The sequence below is a fragment of the Mus musculus genome, chromosome 4, assembly GCF_000001635.26.
Source record: "Mus musculus strain C57BL/6J chromosome 4, GRCm38.p6 C57BL/6J".
NCBI classification, from domain to species: Eukaryota; Metazoa; Chordata; class Mammalia; order Rodentia; family Muridae; genus Mus; species Mus musculus.
This window is the reverse complement of record NC_000070.6, coordinates 84,551,677-84,575,114: the sequence shown is the minus strand read 5'-3', so window position 1 is coordinate 84,575,114 and position 23,438 is coordinate 84,551,677. Positions and strand designations below refer to the sequence as shown.

General features: G+C 39.3%; 1 protein-coding gene across 20 annotated transcripts in view; it reads left to right on the top strand.

Moving 5' to 3' along the window:
• Bnc2 (basonuclin 2) overlaps nt 1-23,438 on the top strand; it is a 409,226-nt gene that overhangs the window by 100,915 nt on the left and 284,873 nt on the right. For all 20 annotated transcript variants that reach the window (XM_017320205.2, XM_017320209.2, XM_017320204.2 and 17 more), the window contains one exon: nt 19,211-19,336. In XM_017320205.2, the coding sequence (XP_017175694.1) occupies nt 19,211-19,336 (126 nt within the window). The remainder of the gene's footprint in view (nt 1-19,210; nt 19,337-23,438) is intronic.

The window sequence follows — 23,438 nt, the reverse complement described above, 5'->3', positions numbered from 1 at the left end:
TAAGGAGTCTTCTTTAGAGTTTGTTACTGCTTCTGTTCACTGGCCTTTTCCCAGTACCGTTGAATTCCAAGGAATAAAATGTAATCGGCTAGGGTTGAGCTTTGAAGGACCATAAACTGATATTTTGAAGATTTGTGTTTTAGCCCCAGCATGTGGACGGAGATCATCTTAAACACCTTAGTTACTTATACTCCCCCTAATACTGAGTATGTGTCCTAAGAGCCATCAAACAGAGATGGCATTTGGATAATTACTAATTGCCCTGAGGAGATTATACTGAATTTATGTATTTTTCCTTTGGTCTTAAATGGGAGCTGAACACTTGGTGGCATACTGAGATGTTGTTTTTGGTAACTTTATGGCATTTCTTCTCCCAGTAGAAGCAGTTTATTGTATTTTTCTGGTTATAAAAGTTATACATTCATATTACAAGTTAAATTTAAATATACCTAACTCATGAGTTTCTGATTCTAAAAGTTGAGTTATTTCATATTTATGCAACTTCTGTTCTTTAGTATTATTGTGGGATGCCTACACAGATTTAAGATATACAAACAATAGGACTGGTTGTAAGTAAATAGCCTGGTGGAGAATACATCTTGAGGATGTGTGTTGACACTATGTGTAGTATGTTTTATCCCCTGTTTCTACGGGGATTATTAACACCCATTCACACTATTCACACTGATGCTAGTGAGGAAACTTACATTCTAACCAAAGGGTAAGAAGTCTGGGTAAAACAAATTGGAAAAAAAAAATCTACTTAGTGGAGCTTTTGTTTGTTTGTTTGGTAGATTGGATTTTGTCCAAAAGGTCTTAATAAAATACCTTTCTATTAAAGTCCTTTCAAATGCCATTGGCATAGTAAGTTCATGTCCCTGATTAAACATGCCTTAGGTATGCCCTTTAACTTTTCTATGGGGGAAAATATTTTTATAACAAAGCAAAAGTATTAAGTACAATTGGTACAACATCTTAATTCAAGTGCTTAAACCACACTTCATAACGTTGAAGTGTGAAGCTATAGCCTATTGTTGGAGTAGTGACATGTAATTGGTACACTCTCTCTACGCTGCTTTCTGGTGTAATCTGAAAATTATTGCCATGAAGTTGAAGTATGACAACAAAGTTTAGGTGACTTCGTTTCCTAGAATTTAATCACTTTAAAATGAAAACAAATCTGCTGAGGAATCACTGTGTAGAGAACGCCCCCAAGCTGACCACAGAGTATTTCATCCACCCAAGTGAAAGATAAATACATTTTTAAAAAGAATTTCTTATAAGTGTATGTATGTGTGACTATCAATAAAATTAATTGATGGTTTGAAGGTTTTAATTGTGGTGACAAGGTGGATACATCATACCATAGTTAGGTTTATTATACAGTTAGGAATACTGTTAATTCTTACTGTGAGGATGCTGACCTGAAAACTTTACATGGCTTGTCTGGTCAACAGCACAGTAGCTCCTCATTATGTAAAAATTTTGAGAACCTGTAAAATACACCAAGGACATGTTTCTGTGTGCAGTTAAAATGCTTGATGTGCAAGCATGAGGACATGAGTGTAGATCCCCTGCACCTACATACATGTCAGGACTATATGACAGCGGTCCTCATGTAATTTTGGTGCTTGGGAAGTAGTGACAAGTGATGCCTAGAATAAACTCATGATCTAGACTAAGTGAATTGGTGAGATCTGGGTTCAGTTGAGAGGTCCTGCAGAATGAGTGGACCAAGCATCCAACATCAACCTTGGGGTGTGTGTGCACATAAGCACTCACACACACACACACACACACACACACACACACACACTTTTATATAGGCATGCACACCACATACATTCAAAATAAAAGAGCCTGCAAATCTTAACCTTAGAGATGTTAGAGCTGTGATTAAGTTTAAGAACATTGAGATACGGAGGTACTCCTGAGTGATCTAAATAGACCTAATTTAATTGCATGGGTTGTTAAGAGTTACGAAGCTTTTTCTAGCTATGGTGAGGGAGAGAGCTGTAATAATGGAAGAAAGAATGGTCACAGAATCAGGGGGCCACGAGCCAAGCAATACAGACAGCCTATTGAAGCTAGATAGGACTGGGAAGCAGATTGTCTCTTAGCACCTCTTGAAGATGCTACACTTTGAGTTTGGCTCAGTGAGACCTGTCCAACAGAATATAAGTTTTTCTTGTTTAAAGCCATTGAATTTTTGTTAACTTGTCATGTTGACCACGAACCTTATTGTTTTTTAAATTTGTTAAACATTTATCAAAATTTAAGTATTATAAAAGAATAAAAACTATTTGGTATAGTAAAAAATATGTGGTAATTTATAAGACTTCCTTACATGGAGTCTGGTAACAGCTCAGTTTGGTACTCAAATGAATTGAATAAATTCAGAACATTTTCATAGACAGGTTTTATCTTTTAATCAAAGGTTGGTGGGCCAGGGATGTATCTCAGTGATAACATACTTGCCCAGCATATGGGAGGCCTGTGTTTATCCCTAGCATTGAGACAAAGAAAAAAATCATTTTAGTAGTGTCATGGTATCAAATATATAACCAACATTTGATGGTTGCTGAAAAGAGCAGGGTTTCATTGACAGTTGCTTTGGTATTGTCACAGCTGTAGTTTTGACAAATGAGTTTGAAGACATACTCAAACATAACTGGTTTTGTCATACAGAAGAAACACTATCTCCACCCTTGACACATGAGGGCATTTCTAATTCTGTCACGCTTAGCAATTGTCAAGAAATTGTATAAGGGCTTACTGGACACAAACTCCAGGGCCTGAGTTTATCTGTTTTCACTTAGTACTCTTCAGAAAGCAGGAGTGGTGAGGTGGTGGAATCCTTCTGAAAATAGTTACCTATTTAGTAGTCATTGCAAAATGACAGGATTCAAGATAGTCTACTATATCTGGAGATCTAAGATTAGAGTAATTATCTAATAGGTAAGTACATGAAGATAAAATGAGCTTTAAGTAGTTTCTGTCCCTGTTTTACCTAGCTTTGAAGGATACCCTAGGAGTATTTATCTAGTCTCTTTCCACTAGTCCTGGGGATATAGGTCCAAAGAGCTTTACCATGGTTGTATGTAGTGGCCCATGGGGGAGACAGAAGATAAACAAATAATTAAGTTCTGAGAATTAGTGCAGGAGGCCTAGGCAAAGAACCTGCATAGTGGCAAGAAAGAGGACAGGGTTTAGCTGTGTTTTTAATTTGTTAAATATTTATCAAATTTTAAATACTATAAAGACATAAAAGCTATTTGGTATAATACAAAATATGTGATAACTTACAAGACTTCCTTACATTGAGACTGATAACAGCTCATTTTGATACTCGAATGGAATGATTTCAGAACACCTTCATAGATATTTTTTGAGATTTGTATGAGATGACTGGTAGAAACACTGGTCACTGGGAGAGGAGTCAGGTGATCAAAACTGGGAAAGTTGGCAGAGGTTGAAAATCATGTTCCTTTTAGAGGAGTTAGGAAACCCAGATGTAATTTAAAAATTAGTTAGAAGGAGAAAATGCAAATTCACAAAGCTGAAATAGGGGGTGAAAGTGGGTACGTGCATGTGTGTGTGTGTGCATGTTGGGATGTAGCTAGTGGACTAGAGAGTAGGTGAATGTAGAGATATTGGAAGGAGCTAGAGACTGATTCCATGACAAAAGTATTAGAACAACAACAAGAATTTCTGGGAAATGCAATAATCCTGCCAGCTACAGAAGCACAAAACACATTCTCATCAAGAAAGGACACAGTAGATTACTGGGCAGGCACTGAAAGGTATGCACATGGAAGGTAGCTCGAACCAGCTGCACAGTTAGGGGACTGTGGCTTCCATTTTATGTGGAAAAGTAGGTAAAAATAATAGGATGATAACAGTGTTTTCCCTTTGGGATAGTCTATTCCAAGTTTCCATGAGGGCATTTGGATCCAAGACAGTCATTTATTCATATGTTGAGTTGATTTGCTAAGTAACGAATCTTACTATCTCTATACTGGTGTTATCACTATACTGTAAATCTAGAGACTGGGTTCAATCCCTAGAGAGATCTATCTCAGTTCCAAAGGTTAGAGGAAGGACTCCGATACACTGTGTCTCCAAGGAAACACTTGTTTTACAAAATTAAGGAAGGAGAGAGAGGTGTTTTATAAAAGGAGAAAGTCATTTCCGAGTTCAGAGTGACGGATGGCATCATTTGCTAAGGTGGGGCAGAGTTGAGAAGTCAGGTATGAAGTTGCTGCTACACAGGGCCTTGGAGATAGATTTCACTAAAAAATCCATCTGTTATATAGAAAGTGATTGTCTTAGAGTTTTAATGCTATGAAAAGACACCACGACAACTCTTCTAACAGAAAATATTTAATTAAGGCTGGCTTACAGTTTCAGAGATTTAGTCTGTTATGGTCATGGTGGCTAACACAGCAGAATGCATGCAGGTAGGCATGGTGCTGGAGAAGGAGCTGAGAGGTCTACATTTTGATCCAAAGGCAGCAGAAGGAGACTGGGTGCCATGCTGGACATAGCTAGAGCACAGGAGACCTAAAAGCCTACCCACATAATAACATACTTCCTTCAACAAGGCCACACCTACTCCACAAACAAGGCCACACCTTCTAATAGTGCCAATAACTCCCTAGGGCCCAATCATTTAAACATGTAAGTCTTTCAAACCACCACAGTGATGTAGGATGAGAATAGGGCTTTGTGCCCCTCAACTAGGTGGGGCTTGGGACCTGGCTGGGTGTGTAGGCGTGCAGAAAGTGAGAGGAGAAAGGAGAAGGGCATGTCTTTTTCTGTGTAATCACAGATTTAACACAAGTAAATCATCCTTAAGTGGTTGATCCAGGAGTCATAGTCCTAGCAGCGGCTATTATTTCTAATCTTTTATTACTTTTCCTGAACAGTGTGGTTGAACAATTGGGCCGCCAACACTTGTAGTCCAGATCTGTGCCTTCCACATTAGTGTGTGTGCTTAGGGGTTCCTCCCCTTGGCCTTTCCCTGCTTTACTCACAGAGTTGTAGATTCTCGGGGTCTCTGGGGTGTGCCGACTGTTCCCCTGCTCCTGTGCCTCCCTTGAGACCTGGTGTCTATCGTTCTGTCTTGCTTCCCCCCTTTGAACTTTTGCTTATTTAGAAATATTTTCATTTGTTTCCACACATAACTTGTAGATGTTTATTCCCCCGCACAGTTAGGTATCCGTTTACTGGCTTATTTATTTGGTCTGGAATGTGTTGGGTTGGAGGCCATAGCACAGATTCTTTGCTCTCCCAGGAGAATGGGGGATACACAGAGAATGGTTTTGTGTGGCTCAGAAGTGAAGGTGAAGGGGGAAGTGTCTTATTGGGAAGAAATACCCAAGTTTGAGTTCCAGGTGTGCGTCCAGAGTAGATTCACTTAAAGATTATTTTAGTTGCTGCAGCACATTGAAAAATGAAATATAGGTAGGAAAAATTCTCATTTGTAAAATGTTTTTTGATCTAGTTCAATTAAGACTGTCTGCCATCTACCGTACTAGATAGATCAGTTTGTGTATTTTTTGCCCTGGAACCACCTGCCTAAATCAGCCTCCTGTTCTAGTAAATCTAAGTAGATTCAAAGAAGCAGGGGTTGGCTTCCTGTGACAAAATACTTCTGCTGACTGGGGTCCGGCAAATAGAAAAGTAGGAAGAGATGGCATTCAGGAACATCTTTCCATTTTATGACGACAAGTGTCGGGGAACTGAAGTATAAATACAATCAAGAGAAAGCAATGGTGGTGTGGACAGAGACTTTACCAACTGGCGGTGTGAAATATTTGGTGTGCTAACAGTTTTAATGGGTTTGTCTTAGACAGTTCTTCTGCCATGAAGGTGTCGGTTAATAATTTACCCTTCCCAAGAGGCAGAGGCAGCAATCATAGGCTGTGAGCAGGCACTCTGGGTCCTGTCATCTGCTGGAGCCCATCTTGCTGGCTAGAGTCATGAGCCCTGTTGGTTTCGACAGGATACCATGCCTCTGAACGTTGACAAATGAAAGCTGCAGAGCGCTAAATAAGGCAGAGATGTTTGGAGTGATTTACTTCAAGCAGTATCTGAAGTAATGGGTTACTACTGTAGCTACCCATCTGCTCTGCATCAAAAAGGATGTAACTCTACATCTTTTGAAAAAAAAAAGTTTATTTTGAAGTAGGGTGGAGCTGTGTATGGAGGGAAGAGAATATGGCAGGGAGATAAATTATTTCTACAGAATATTTATGAAGCTTTGGAGAAAGGACAAACTGGGCTTGTTGATTGATACCTGGAATATGTTTTTATTGTCTAACAAAATATTGGATGCAGCTGTACATGTAAGACTTATCCGCTGTGTGTGTGATCATCAGTGTGAGAAGCCGGAGCGTGTTAGCCCTTGCCATACACTGTTTTGATGTGATAGTAAGCACAACTCTGCTGTAGGCTTCAGTACAATTTATGTGAATTGTATCTCCCTGTTTAGTCATTGAATCATATTGCAATGTCGGCATGGTAAGTTTTGTAATTTGCTTTCCTGTGTGAAGAGCACTTTTCTTCTACTGAAGGTTCATTGCTGCATACTTTTTTTAGGAGGGTTGGGCGTTATGTCATTACAAAGATTTACAGTTATTTAATAATGATTTATTATAGTCATTTATTCTGCCAGCTGTGGCACATTTTCGGCGGAATTTGTAAATCAAATTTATATAGAAATTTACCAGGACATGCATTTCAGGATTTAATAAAATATACTCTAAAATCTTTTTGAAGTGCTTAGTTTCATGGTAACACATTTGGGATTAGCTTTACCTTAACAACCATTGTTAATGTTCAGCCTCTGCCGTGTCTTTCCCACAACCACTGCAAAGAGGACCCTGTTAAGTCTGTTAAAATAGTTTCTGGTTTATCCACTTGACTTCTAGACTGTTAGTGCCATGTTGTATTTGACCTGGGATGCTCACATGACCTTAAGGAACATGGGAGCATCTTGACATAAGGCTCTCTGCAGTTTCTTAAGTTTGAATCACTACTAAAATGCTCATCTAGAACCAAACTGAGAGCATATTTAGGAGGTTGTGGGAGCCCCTTCCTTTGCCCAGAGCTCACTGGCTGTAGCCATGTAGGCTGCATCGTGTCTTGGTTCATTTGGCAACTCATACTTTTTCTGTTCCTTTGTTATATACAAAATGCTAAGTTGTGTTTCATTTTTTCTTTTTAAGGCTGCGTTTACTTGATGGCCTGTCTTTCATTGTTGTCTTTTAGAAGAACCAGAATCTAAAAGTGTACAGGGTCTGCTGTGATTTGTGTTTTCTTTTCAGCCCACCAGCTTTAGAGGCTGCCTTTGATGTGTGTTTGCCACGTTGTTTGTAAACGTGACTTGTTTTCCAAGCCTGCAGGAGAATTTTAGTTCTGAGATTAAAATACTAAGTCACCTGTTTTGTGTGTGACCTCATGAAACCTTTTGACTACAGGGCTGGTGGCTCACTACACCTTGATGGCGTTGATCAAATGTTTTGATATGGCAATGACCCTCTTTAATGTTCCTTAAAGTTTCAGCCACCGATTAATTATAGTTAAAGGTGGAGGTTTTGGATCAAGAGGGAAGTGAAAACATTAAGAGTATTCCAGATTCAATTTTTTTTCTAATGGTTTATATTTATTTATCATGCTAGGCACTAGTAAGTCAGAAGGAATTTAAGCGAGAAACAAAGGCTTCCCAAAGGGCTTCCCACCTGAAAGTGAACCTTTGTCACTCAGCCTCATTTGGACTACAAGGGAACAATGACTTCTAAATTAGGGGGTTTAAAAAGGCATAATATTTAAAAGGTTCTTAGAAACATTGCACAGCAGTTGGATTTTGCCTTCCGATGGGAATTCTGTCTTAAGTGGAATCTTTACACTGTTATATTAAGAAGAGAATAATAGAAAGACAGCTTAGTGGTCGAGAGCTGGTCATGCATGTTCGAGGTATAACCCATATCCACCCACACTGGCAAACATCTTTAAAATCGTAATCATTTAAAATATGTACATAATAATTTGCTTAGGAAAACATACCTTGATGAAGTTAATATTCTAGAAAAACCTTTATATCTCCTTAAGAGCTACGACTAAGAGCAATTGATAAACCTGTAATATAAGAGATAAGTTTTATGAGAGAGAACAGGGCCTGCATTTCTTCGGGCATGTAGAGAGGCCTGGTGGTCCAGCCCTGACCAAGCACTCTGTCCTGAGATATAGCCCCAGCCAGAAGAGAGGCTCTTCTTGAAGGTTTTAATTTGTGATATTGTAGAGGTAGCACTTGCTTTCCTTAAAAGCATTCCGTGTGTTGTGGTGAGGATATCCTAGAGGGAGATGGAGGTCTTTCTGTTTCATTGTCTCATCCAACCTCAAGTGTTCATGGTACCCTAGGCAGCTCACCTACAGTCGGGTAAATAGGATAGGAAAGGACATTTAGAAGCATATCTTCGTGTTTCTGGACTTAGCTTGGACTTTTATTAATTCATTATTTTATTTTCCTTTTGTTTTGATCTGAAAATCTTTAAAATATGATAATAAGTAGAAACTTGAAAAGAAGAGAGAAAAATCAGCGGTGAAAGATGCTTCACCTTAGGACCGAGTCTTGACTGGCTCATGATGGATGCTCTGAGAGGATGAAGAGCTGAGGGAAACAAACAAAACAAACACGCGGTGCTCAGTCAGCAAAGGCTGCCAGTGCTGCTGAGGGAGCAGCCCAGAGACGCACACCCTGGGCTTAGCCCCTCTCCTTATCCAGTGTTCATTCCTTCATCCAAATTTCCTAAATACCTTTGAATACTGGGCAGTTTGCCAAATGTGGTAAGAATATAGAAGTTAAACACTTGAATTTGCTTTTAAGCCCCGATGAGTAGGAGGTTTAATTGTTTGTTAACAAAACTCTGAAATGGGCTGGGAACCGTTATATGGGAACAGTTACCACCGTCTGATTCACACACACTGAGTTTGGGGCCTGAGTGGAAGGCTCTTGAGTGTGGAAAATCAGGAAGATTTAAGTGCTTGTGTGAGAGAACACACATGTTGTCTGCGTGGGTTTGCTGTGGGTTCTGGAGAGAGGCTCCTTCCTAGAGAGCATGGGCAGGTGATCCCCTATCCAGATGTATAGACTGGGAGAAGTCTTCTCTTTCAGGACAAAGCCATAAGTACTGTTGTTTTGGAAGGAGCTTCCAGTAGAAAAATGACAATAAACTTAGTACCGGTACTCTGCTGTGTTTGATTTGAGAAATTATCTTGAGGTAGAAATATTTGGGCTATATAAATACAAATACTGATACTTAAATTTTTCTGTAAACTAGTTTTTTGAGGTACAATGCAGGATCTTTTTAAAAAATGGAAGTACCTGTAAATTTCTAATTTATTTCTTCTAATTGCTGGGGTTAGGGCCTCAGGTGCTATTGTGTCATGGGCTTTATTTTTCTGTTTGAATATACTGTATTTCCAAGTGTTGATATACTTGTAGCGTACAGAAAAACAACAAGCTCGCTTGTTCTTGCACCTTGCGTTCTGTGGGGATGTGGACGTACAACACCGCCCCACCCCCGCCAACCGAATACTCCAGCTCCCATGTCTCTCTCTCTTCTTAATATGTAATGCCCATCATTCCTTAGGAAACCATACAGCTTGCCTTGACGGCTTGAGGAGCTCGGTTCTCAGTTCAAGGCCTGTGCAGTTTACCTGTGTAATCTCATCTCTTATTAATACCTTGCGTCTGTCCAAGCTATGATGATCCCCGCATTTCCTCATGCTGCCTTCCTGTTTCGAGCGCTGTCACAAGTCCTCTCAGGACCAAATTATTTCTGCTGCGTTCATACTTCAGCTAGTGACACTTGCACTGACTTGGGGACTTCTTAAGAAAAAGGAGCGACTATTTACACCTTCTCTTTCCACTTAGTGTCTGCACATGGCTGCCCGACTAACCTGTAAGTCAGGAAATGAGGGGACTTTGTTGAAAATGGTACAACTCTGATGGTGTGGGCAGTGTTTCCAGCCTCCTCCAGAGAATAAACAAAGTTGCTAAGATTTTTTGGACCTATAAGTCCTGTAATTCTATTTGATCATCTGTTTGTCCAGGCCACAGTCTCGGGCCCTTCTTTCCTCTGTCCCTCTTTTTATTTTATACTTTTAGACATTAATAACACACACTGTGAGGTTCTGTGCCTTTTGTGGTTGTTTTTTTTTTTTTTGGGAGATGTTTCTTCTTAGCACCTACATTTTCTTTTTAACAGCTGCTTAATATACCATGGAAAAGGATCATAATAAATAAAAACAAAAGATAAAAGCATGAAAATTTGTACATGTTAGCTATATAATATGTAACTATAACTACATAAAAGGATAACTTGATAGATTATTGAATTTTTAAAAATGGTATATTCCCAGATTTCCTTTGGTTTGAACTCTTCTGGAAAATAATTTCCCCAAGCCCTAAAGATAGCACTTCATGTTAAGTGATGTTCACGTTGAAAAAACAGTTGATAAAGAAAGACATTTGCTTTTTAAAGATACAAGATAGTATTTATCAATTTTCAAGGGAATTCTTGTTTAAAAAATAAAAAGCAGACACCACAGACAATTGAGGTAAGCACATGCTTTGAAAATAAACCAACTCAGTCTTACTGCAACAAGATTTGGCCAAGTGATTTCATCCTGCTAGCTTCAGTTTCCTCAATGATAAGGTGTGAATATTAGTGCCTACCTCATGAAAATTGTAAAGGACAAAATTAAAAGTATTTTATACAAATGGGGATTGTATACACACACACACACACACACATATCTGAGATATCTCTTGTTCTCTGTGTTAACATCATCTGACTTAACTCTCAGCTGACTTTGGCAGCAAATAGTATCTCAGATACTGTACGTCTTAGTAAACTTGCTTGGATTGCATCATAGGCTTATACAAGAGCTCTTGGTCCTAGCTGTAGCTTTTCTTGTCTTACTCTCATCTTTTTTATTTCTTATCTCTGGTCTTCAACTCAACACCTTGTCATTCAGGATCCCTGTCCTGCTGGCTCAGGTCAAGCAGATGGATACTAATCTACTCTAGTGTGTGTGTACACATATACATATATATGTATATACACACATATATATATTACTACTATAATATATTATATACATATATATGCACATAGGACTTAAAATCTACACTATTAACCAAGGTCATATGACCTCAGAAAGAAATGAGTCACATCTTCTCTTGCATGCAGAATCAAGTCAATAATGTATGTGTAGATGTTAACAGATGTACTTGTGGATTCAATGTAACATGAAGATAACATGAAGAAAAGCTCAGTTCAAGGCAATGAAGAGGTCACTGATGTTCAGATCATTGATGAGTTAAGGGTACAGGGTTGATTTTTTTTTTTTTCCGATTGAAATTCTGTCATGGATCTTGGGCTGGGTTTTTTTTTTGGTATTAGATAAGTACATAAAATATATTCAATACTTAAAAGTAAAATTTAATATGAAGCTTCATAGATTCTACTTTGAGTTGCAATTCTAACAGAATATAAGTTCATTAAGTTGCATGGACTTTGGGTCTGGTATGTAGTGGTTTTATTTATTTGCATTTATATAATAAGGCTTATGGAAAGAAAAATGGAATGTATATAGGGGAATTTTGGTCCTTTTCACAGTATCTGGCATACGGCAGGTGCATACTAAATACAGGGTAATGTTCCCTAGACTCTGACTATTTATAGTGATTAATGTGGGAAGAGTTCTTGTTACTGGATTTTTGTCCAACTTCATTTTTATATAACTTGTCACTATGCCTTATAGAATAAGAGATCTTAGCCAGTGGACATATTTACTTTCTTCCTTAACTCTTTAAGTATATGATTTGGCTTTGAGATCTCTAGAAAACAGGATGTGGAAACATTCTTGATTCTATGTACCATATAAAATGCCCAATGCTAGAGTTAGCCGAAAGTCAGAATATCTACCAGTGGTTGTGCTTGTAAAAGTTCATTGTCTGGCTCATGGAGCTATACAAAGAGCTTGAATTTGTCCAACTCTTGATGACTTCCAGTCTTGCCTATTTCAAGTTCTCAGTTTAAATACGACTTGGCTATGAGGTTTCTTGAAAGTTTAATATTTGCTTTAGTCAAGTCAGTAAGAGAAACTCTGGTATACCATGAGTTCTCAGCATTTGGCCACTGCTTTGAACTCTACTGTCAAAGTAGTGTGGTATAGACCCAAGCCCTGCAAAATGGTCCTTGTTCTGTTACCAACTCATTTTGTGTTTTAGCCTCAGTTTCCCTGGTTATAAAGCAATTGAATTAAATTATCATCCTCCAGCCCCGGCAGGGTGCCTCAGATTACAAAGGCTCTGCCCTGCTCTTCCCCCATGTTCAGAGTTCACATCCTTATTCTTCAGAGAAAAGATCTCCATTGATTGAAAGCAAGTATGTTTCAGAACTACCTTTACAGAATAACTCTCACAAAGCCTGTGCATACGGTAATAGCAGCAGAGGCTAGCAATGGAAAACATTTGGAGCTGTGCATAGTGGTGCACACCTTTAATCCCAGCACTCAGGAGGCAGGGGAAGGTGGATCTTAGTGAGTTCAATGCCAGCCTTGTTTAACTACCGTTTTCCTTTGTGCGTGGGAATGAACTCTCCATATGTAGTACTTGAATGGCTCACAGAGCCAGGCAAACAACAAAATGAGGAAAACAGGTGAGGGTGGGGGAGGGGTGCCTGCTAAGCAGACAGTAGCTTGTGTTCCAGCCCAGCTTACAGTTGCTGTAGAGGAATGTTTCTGCTGCATCTTCAGTTTCCCAATACTTTACCTTTTGCCTCACTTTAACTCACCCCTCCACCCATGCAGCTGAGAACTTGTATTTTAACTTTAATATTTATTGGACTTTATATGTTGCCCATTAATTAAAACACATGAAGCCAAACAAAAATGTTCAAGGCCATCTAGTTTGAAATCTGAACATACACACACACACACACACACACACACCATCTAGTTTGAAATCTGAACATACACACACACACACACACACACAGAGAGAGAGAGAGAGAGAGAGAGAGAGAGAGAGTCATATTTGTTGAGTATCTATGCTTAGAAACTAGGTAAACCTTTTGTACTAACCAAAGTATTTAGTTTTCACAACAATTCTATGACTTACCTCTACTGTTACTATTTGGAGGTGGAAACTTTGGGTTAAGTGATTTGGCCAGTAAGTAAGTTTCTACATATAGTCAGCCCTGCGTTTCGAAAATGTCTCCTTGCTGGACTTCTCACCACGATACACAGTTGACTGCTGGGCACACATGGAATGCACATGGGCTGCTGTATGGCAGAGATTGCTGCAGCATACATACAGAAAAAGCTGTAAGATACCAGTTCAGTGCATAGTGACACAGTTCGTGCATGCATGTGCTTGATATGATAATGCACTTAGTACTATGTACTTTCACATCTATAACTTTTTAAATAAAGCTCAGTGAGATCATTGTCAGGTTTTTGTTGTTGTTGTTGTTGTTGTTTTAAAAGTAAATTTTAGTCTTTCTCTTTGCTGCAAGCAAACCAGACTCACTAAGCTTCGGATCTGGTACCATCTGTGTCCAAGGGCAAATACCCCCTTCTCCTCGCCATATGTAAACCCCACCCATGGAAAGGCTCCAAGTCTTGAGTGATGATCACTTCCTCCGGGCAAGAGTATGAAGAGGAAAGTAAATCTAGCAAGAGTAGTAAATCCCCACAGACACAGATAAGTACTTGAGGTCAGAGACTGCATCTTTTATAGTTTGTCTACATACCAAACTCATTAATATGAAGAGTCATCTTAGCAGTAGTGGTTGTAGTAGCAAAAATAATACAAAGAAGTTAGTCTCAGTCCATGTTTTCCTATCAGCTTTCATGATGTCTAGGGTTCAGGGCTATCTCTTTGAGGAAGAAATGTGAAATCATCTCTCCCATGCTTGTCCTTTATTTCTGCTTCTTTCACCCTCATAAAATGTTTTTCAACCTTCAAAACTCTTGCCTATAGGAATAAAGCTATAAGATATTAGGAAGAAAAATAAAACCACTGTGGAAAAAACACTATATGTTTGTCCATTTAGGTTGTTTCCCTAGGGGGCTTTTTAAATACTTCAACACTATAACTTTTGTTTATCCTTCTCTGGAAAAAATTTTCACTGTATATATTCATTGTGCATACTATTGTGTTAGTTACATAAGCACATTTTATATACATATATGCTATTCATTGAGCCTATCCCCCGCTGCACTCCCTCCTTCCCCCTTTATAGCTTATCCACTTGATGTGGGATGGGGAGAAGGAAAGAGCCAATGCCCCTGACAGTATTCTTCTTGACAGTCCATACCCATCATGTGAGTGGAAAGTACCCAAAACCCCATTTTCAGAACTGTATCTAGAGTCTCTGGCTCCTGAAGAAAACCAGTGTGGTTCCGATGTGGGACGGGAAGAGTGGTTTGCGTTGGCAGCGGCCCTGCGGGTGCTTTGGGGCTGGAGCGCCACAGCTGTGGGTTACAGATGCTTGCTCTTCAGTATTAATGTGGCCAGCATGTGAAACCATGGCACCCACAATGCTACACAAAGGTCCACGCCTCTGATAGTTTGAGAAATAACTCCCAGCTGAAGACATTTCTTCTTTGAAGGGCTGGAATACATTCCAGAACAGAAGGTCCTCTTTCAGAAATGATAGAATTAAGCTGGGCATCGGGGACTGCATCACATGTATCTAAGGGCCTGGGAGCTTTAACCAAAAATACAAGGCGGGAAAAGAAATGAAGAAATAAACGAAAGTTCCTTTAAACCTTTGGCTAATAACTTCCACACTCCTCGCTGCGTGTGTAGTACAGACTTTGTACACACACTCAAGTCATTGCGCAGTTTCTTTGAGATCACAAGTGCAAAGCAGCAGTGAAAGCTGTCATCTGAGTTAAGGTACGATAGACATGTTTCTACCAATTATTAGTTCGCTGACATGAGCTGTCCCTGAGGATGGGAGAATCCGAGGCCTTTATATACAAATGAGAAATGTATATGATGCTCGGTATCACTTAAAGTTCAGTAACAAAAATTATCTTCTAGGGCTACACAGAGAAACCCTGTCTCAAACAAACAAACAAAAAACAAACAAAAAAAATAGCTTCTAGACATAGGAATTTCTTCTCTCTCTCTCTCTCTCTCTCTCTCTCTCTCTCTCTCTCGATGTATATACTCCCTTCTAATGGTATACTTGAGAGAGGGTCTTCCATCTGCCATTGTTAGTGAGAATGTTTTCTCATCCAGGTTACAATTTCCATTGAAATAGTTGCATACAAGTATCCAGAAGTTAGTTTATTGACTCTTATTGCACTTCTGGGTATCTAATAAATAATGTATTAGCCTGATGGATATGTGGCTACCTAACTATGGAGCATGAAATATGCACTGTTTCTCTAATACACTGTAGGGAGACCTGTTTATAAAGTATTTAGTATTGGTTTTATAATGCACTGTTGACAACAGGAGACCACGAAGCTCAAAGATCAATCTCATTTTGGCCCACAGTATTAATGCTACTTTATAAAGCTATATGACAGGTCACTTAGACAGCGGTCCCTACAGAAAGGACTCTGTTAGGAAGGCTGGTTGTAGTGGCTGTCAGCACAGCAGATAAATGTCTTTGTCCATGTCCCTGAGGTGTTTCTTCGGTGGCTGTTGGTACTGGCCATGTGATGGAACTCATCATTTCTCTGGTCTCTAGAGGGACTCTGGACTAAAAGTGCTGAGTTCTCCTAATGTAGTCCTCACTAATTGGGTGGAGAGTTGATGGGACTTTGGATCAGAAGTGCCTGGACATAGCAGCAGTGACGGGTGGGGGGACTCACCTCCTCAGCGTTGTCTCATGTCTGCTAATGAAGCAAGATGCTTAGACATCTCCTCTTTCCTTCATTCAAATCATATATGTGATATAGTTCAAAGTATTTCCAATTTTTGTTTGCTTTGGGGAATTTCTTTAGCCAGGAGTAAACTTAACAGCCATTTAAAAAAAATGCTCTGTATGTACTTAGAATTGGGCTTATGAATAAATAAAGATCAAATAATTTGCTCCAAAATCTATTCCTGGTATTTTAATTTTTTTTACATGAATTCATCACTATGGGAATGTATGTGATCACTATAGTTCCCAGAGTTCTGTTTCCTCCTAGGCCATATGTTCTGGAGCAAGGCATTCAGAACCCTGTGTTGGTTTCCAGGATTTCAGATTTCCGTGCCAGTATTTCCAACTCCTACCTACACTGCCTTTAAAAAAGATTCTTTAAAAGATAAATCTTTGAGAAGGGGGGTGTACATATGCACATATGTACATATGTATGTATGTATGTATGTGTCTGGTCATCAGATCCCCTGGAGCTGTAGTTACAGCAGTTGTGAGCCATCTCACGTAGGTATTGGGGCAAGAATGGTACACGTCCCTAACTACCAGGCCCATGCGTTGTGACTGGGAGGAGACTGGCTTTCAGAGGCAGCCCTCTCTGCGGCTGGCTGGCAGACCCTCATGGAGTCTGATCTCCATCGCCCTTCTGAGTAGACTGTTCCTTTGCTTTTCGCCAGTTCTTCTCTAGTTTGTGCTTTTAACTGGACTCGTAATATCTGTGTTTCTTTTTCAAAACACTAAGTGTATTTATTATTGTTTTAAGTAAAATATAATTACATCATTTCTCTCCATTCCCTTTCCTTCTTCTAACAACTTCCATGGCCCCACCCTTGCTCCTTCTCAAGTTTCTGGCCTCATCTTCTTTAATTGTTACAATATGGCAGGGCCTGAACAAGGACAATGGGGAGGGGGGTGGGTAGCAGAGGGAAATCCCATGGGGTCCCAACCCCAGACAAAATCTACAGGCAACTAAGGGATGCTGAGAGAGGTTGCCTTCCCTATGCAAGATGCCCTCTGATTAGTTATTCAGTGCCAAGTGTCTGGTCCTGAAATCACAGATAAGCAAGCAACACTGATTTGACTGAGTAGGTTCTGTTTATATATTTACACACACCCACACACCCACTCACACCCCCCCCACACACACACACACAAACACACACCAATTCCTGTATTTCTTTGGCTTTGTTTTTGTGGGTTTGAGACAGGGTTTCTCTGGGTAGCCCTGGCTGTCTTAGAACTCACTCTGTAGACCAGGCTGGCTTCCAATTCAGAGATCTACTTGCCTCTGCCTCCTGAGTGCTGGGATTAAAGGGGTGTGCGATCATTGCCTGGCCTTACTGCCTACATTTCTTATTTTTGGTTTTTCCAAACATTGTTTCTCTGTATAGCCCTGGCTGTCCTGGGCTTTGTAGACCAGGCTGGCCTCAAAATCAGAAATCCACCTGCCTCTGCCTCCCGAGTGCTGGGATTAAAGGTGTGTGCCACCATGCCCGGCTACTGCCTGCATTTCTTACCCGGGAAGTTTTTCGGTATCATTCCTTTGGTGTCTGAGGGATATTTTTACTCCCTTCAGAGAACCTTTTCATTTGTGTTCTTACCGCTTTCTCTCCTGGGACTCTTCATATGATTTTCCCTCTGGCTTAGATCTTCAATATCCTTCTCTCATCTGACTTTGTCCCCTTTGCTCACTGTAGACTTTTCTTTTTAAACCTTAGGTTTAAAATAAACCCTGCTAACTTTTCAAGCCACATTTCTTGTACTTGGTTTTCTTCCTTTACCATTTCTGCCCCTTTGTGTTTACAGACTGCACATTCCTTTGCTCCTCTGATGGAGCATGACTGTATCCCTCTATATCATTTGATGCTCCCGTCTCTAGAAGGCGCTGCCAAACAGATGCCTAGTGTCACACTGGCTCTTGTGATCAACATATTTAGTCCTGTGTCTGTCTGTATCTTGGGAGGGGGTTGTGTGTGCACACTCGTGCAGGTGCCTACGGAGGCTGGAAGAAGAAGTTGGATCCCCTGGGTTGGAATTACAGGCAGTGGTGAGCCATGCAACATGGAAACTAACTTGGTTCTCTAAAGAGTGGCATGCTCTTAACCAGTGTGCTATGTGTCCAGCGTCCTTACATGTGTCCTGTCTGTCCTTCTTAGGGCCTTAATTTCATCCTCACGGTGTCTTGTGTGTTTCTCTTTTATCATCAGCCTTATCTGCTTATTTTACCTATTTATTATAATAGTTCCCTAACTGATCGCTTAGCTTCATTATATTCATATGTTAATGTGTTGTCCTACATGTACTTTCTTTAAAAATACTAACAATCACCCTGTGGTAGGCTTGTCTTTTTGTAGAGTAGACATGACTGATAGCTTGGTGGATCACAAAATTGAACTGAGAGGACTGTGGGACTCTTACCCGTAGTTCTGTCACCCGCACATCCTTTCATTTCTTACTACTTTATCCATCATACTCCCTAAGCTCTAGTCAACCTGGATCACTTCTCTAGGGCAAAATTGGTGGCCTCTCAGAGCCCAGAGCAAAGGCAGCCTTTGCTTCGGCGGTTTCTTTCCCCGTGTCAGTGGGAAGGCACCCTTGCCTAAATCATAAGGGTCTACTGTTCCTGCCTTACCACCGTCTCTATTTATATGAGGTCATCTTCAAGCATGACTTTTATTCTGTAGTAGATTATAAACCCGTGAGCAGGGATCGGGTCTTATTGTGGTGTTCCCTACAGCTTCTTGTACTCAGTATGTGAAGCTTGGTAAATAGTTCTTCAACAGTGAGTAAGAAGGTTTATAATGATTTTCTTGGTGATCAGAAGAAGAAAATGGAATAAGTTGGGGTACTGGCTGGATTGTAGCTCTGTGGTAGAACTTGTGTTTGCCAGCCCCGGTGTCAGATACCTGCTATCCAATCTCCTCTCAAAGCAAAGAATCCAAGTGCGGTGCTGGTTTGGTTCTTAGCAGAAGTATGCTTGTACACAAGAAGCCACCCTGAGTTTGCCTCTCTGCCCTGTTGCCCATCAGTGAACTATTCTGCTATTCCTCACTGTTGTTCTTGTACAGTTCATGTATTTAACTGTTGGTTGCTGTAAACCTTAGTAACTGACCCTTTTTACAAGTGTTTGAGTGCTCAGAGGAGTGTATTACATTTGCAGGTTTTAAGATAAAGTGTCTTGTTGCAACCAAGATTTCTGTAAAATACTGCCTGCAGACTATATATAATTTCTTTTTCTAATCTCTCAACAGGCACGTTTTGTGCCCTCCCCGCCTCCAAATTGCCTCAGTTACAAATCAGAGGGCAGGCTTGGTGAGCAAGACTGGCAAGCACATTTTAAGGTCCCGTGCTGTGGGGTTGATCCATCTCAACTTGAGGTATGTTATTCTTTCTTATTTAAGTCATTTGAATATGCTCACATTGTTTGACTGTCCTATTGAGGTTTGTTCCCACATAATCATTCTTTGTTCCAACCTCTTGCTGTCTTTCACACTCATATGCGTGCTAGGAAGTGAGTGTGTTTAACTGGCTTCTCAATGGTTTTTACCTCGGAAGGTACTGTATGAAGTAGAATTCTGTGGCAGTGACTGGGATGATTTTGATCATGATAAAATGTCTTCTTTTATTTCACACCCCCCCCCACTTTTCATTTTTTACACATAGTTCTAGAGAAGATTTATTGTAATCGTCACTGCTTTTAAAATGGATGTGTTAGTGTAGTAGTCTTTGAAAATTGAAATGTGACATATAGATTACACGCACACGCGCGCACACACACACACACACACAAGCGTAGACTGATGAGTTTTCATAAGGTGAGCATAACCGGGACATCGGCTGGATGGACAGACATGCAGTTGTGTGTGAAAAGCTTCCTGTTGGCTTGCTTCCAGCCGAGGTCCCACACCAGAGGCCTCCACTCTCCCATTTAAAATTTTTTAATTTGAAAAAAATTCTAGAAGTCATACAAATATGTGCAAATTTGTGTGCATGTTTATATTTATGTTTGTGTGTATAAGTATGTAGCTTGTATGTGCTTGTGTATGTGCTTGTGTATGCATGCATGTATGCATATGTGTATATATGCTTGTATTTGTGTGTGTTAGTATGTATGCATGTGTTTGTGCAGGTATATGTGCTCTTGTGTGTGTTTATATATGTGTATGTCTGTTTGTGAGTACACGTGTATGTGTGTATATGTGTGTGTGCTTGTGTGTCCTGAGCCCAACCTTGCAACATGGTTTTCTAGTGTAGAAGTGAATCTCAATCTTTTTTCTTGACAGATATTTAAACTATTATTATGACATTTTTACTGGAGCTGCCAGCATCTCTGTCTGCAGTTTTTAGAAGGAAGTAAATAAAAGCATTAATATTATCTTTATAATTCCACAACTTTTGTGGTCATAGGAAAGTAAATCCCCAGTGCACTCCATGCCCCAGCCATTGGGTTTTGTCTTTTGCTTTTGCTTTTTATTGTTATTGTTATTTTATTGTCATTTAAGGAAAGACACCGCTGATTCTTTGAGAAGATTTTCTCAAAGAACATCAACTGTGGCTTGTGGTAGTGAGACAGCTGTTGTCACTGCTTGTACACACAAAAAGATTAAAGTCATTTTTTCAGTTTTTAGATCAAAACAAAATAGTGAAATGTTTGATCTTTTGTAGGCATGAGATTTGTACTGACTGAAGATGCTTTTTTGAAATGTGAATCTTGATTCCAAGGGATTCAGCATTCCTTAGCATTTTGTAACACCTACCACATCTGTCCATTTTCATATCTTGATTATAGCATTTGAGTGTTTCCTTGAAGTGCATTGGGGAACTCAGCCTTGACTGGGGTGTCAGCAGGCCCCGCATCTCAGTCAAGTTAGGCAAGGTCAATTGGAGCACTTTCTCTCCTTTTGGGTAAAATCTTTAGGTCATATTTTCCTAAGGGGAATGTTAATGTCACTCTCTGAAGTGAACCTTGCTTTAGGGACCTTGTGTTTCTTTTCTGGTCACATAAAGATATTTTTTAATGCATAAGGTTTTCTCTGACAGTGTTTGTCACCAGTTTTCTTTTTTCAGTGCGTAACAGCTATTATTTCTGTCTTGCGCACTGATGTGGTTGGTGTTCCTGTGAGTTAACATCTGAGTATTTAGTATATGCATAATGGTTTGGCAGAAAACCATCTAAAAATGAAGGCACGGGTGCACTTACTTAAAAACTGAACCATGGTCTTGTTCCCTGGAATCTTCAGGCTGTTTTGGCTGAAGCTACTATATATTGAAATGCCCAACTCAGGTTGTCTCACACACACACACACACACACACACACACACACACACACACACACACACGTATATACACACACACATACACACACGTATATACATACACACAAACACATATATACATACACATACGTATGTATATACATACATACACACATGTATATGCACACACACGAGTATTTACATACACACACGTATATACATACACACATATGTATATACATACATACACACATGTATATGCACACACACGGGTATTTACATACACACACATATATATACATATACACACATATATACATAGACACACGTATATACATACACATATATATACATATACACACATATATACATAGACACACACACGTATATACATATACACACGTATATACATGCATACACACACGTGTATACACACACACACACACACACACACACATATATATACATACATGAATATTACAAATATGAAGGAACAAGTAAATTCTAACCCGGACTCTTGGAGGAGAAGGATCACGATTGAGATGTTAATCAAAGACGATAATATAAACTTAGATTTTTCTTCTCCTTTTTATAAAGACCCTTTAAGCTAACTTTGAATTAGCTAATTCATGGACTCTAAACCTAAATTTTTATCTTAAAGATTTTAATAGAAAAAGTAATAGACTATGTAGTTCAGATCATTTACACATGACACTTGGTTACATTTAGTTGTTGGCCTGCATGAATCATCTTTTTTTTTTTTTAACATAGAATCTTTAAAAAGATCCTTCTCTGCTTGAAACTCACTATGCAGATCACAGTGGCCCCAGATGCACAGTGGTCTGCCTGCCTCTGCCTCCCAAGTGCTGGGATTAAAAGTTGGAACCACTATGTATGCCCTGCCTATTGTGTCATCTTTAAACCTGAATTAAAGACTTCTACCTACATACTTGGTTCAGTTGTCTAATAAACTGAAACAAGAAAAACAATTGCTAAATAAAATTTTTCCTGGTCCCTTAAAATTGAAACCTGCGGATCCATGATTGTCAGATGTTGCTGTCTGGAATCCATTGGCAACTAAAATACGATTGTCCGTCTCTTACAAAGGTAGTAATGGAAAAAAATTGGGAATCAGTTGGCAAGCAAAGATTTAGGTGTAAATATTTAGGTGAATCTTAATGTAACGGTGAGTATCTTTACGTTAAAGAAGATAATTCATAGAGGCAGGCAGATCTCTGTGAGTTTGAGTTGAGACCAGGCTTATGTATATAGTGAGTTCCAGGACAGTCAAAGCTCTGTAGAAGAACCTGTCTCAAAATCAAAACAAAACAAAGCAGAAACAAAAAACAAAACAACCAAACAAAAAGATAACACAGATCTTGATCTTTTATTTATTATTACTTTATTAATTATTTTTTGTTATTTTACTTATTTACACTTCAAATGGACAACATTATCAACCAACCAGGTCTTGATCTTAAGAACTGTTTAATCTTACCTCCTTTCTTTTCTCCACAACTTGCACATACATTTGCTTGTGTATTCACTATGTTTGGGTTTTATGTTTTAAGGGAAACGAATATTTTACTGTCCTCTCATCAAATTGTTATCTGTGAGTTTAGGGAAAGCAATAAACATAGATAACTATATACTTATAAAGCAAACACAAAAAAATTGGAAAAATTTAAAATTGAAATTGTTACTAGCTTTAGTTCTTTCTATTCTTTATATCGAGTCAAAATTGTTCCTTCTTAACTTTGTGTCGGAAAAGAAACCGCACAATAAAGTAAGGATGGCAGGCTTCAGAGGGGAAAAGGCTGCTGTCAACTTTCTTCCTTAGGAATATGGAAATTTGGGTGGATTATCTGTTCAGAGGAGTTTTCCTTTATTAATTCTTTCTCCTTTTTTTCCACTTAAGACATCTGTTAACATTTCACACAGACCAACAGATGTTGCAAAGCAAGTCCTACACTTTGTTCTCAAGAAAAATGACATTTCCTCAATTGCCTGCCCCACCTCTGTGACTGAGCCCAGCCTGCTGCTCCTGCATAATTTGCATATATTAAGTTATGTGCCTTAATGCATTTGGAACCTGAGCTTTAGCCTTACTTTATATGTTAAAGTTACATTTGATTACTGGCTAGTTTACATGTTGCCTTAGTCTTCTGAGAAGGAAAGGGGCATTTGAGAATGACAACCTGATTCTGTGCACTGAGGTTGGAT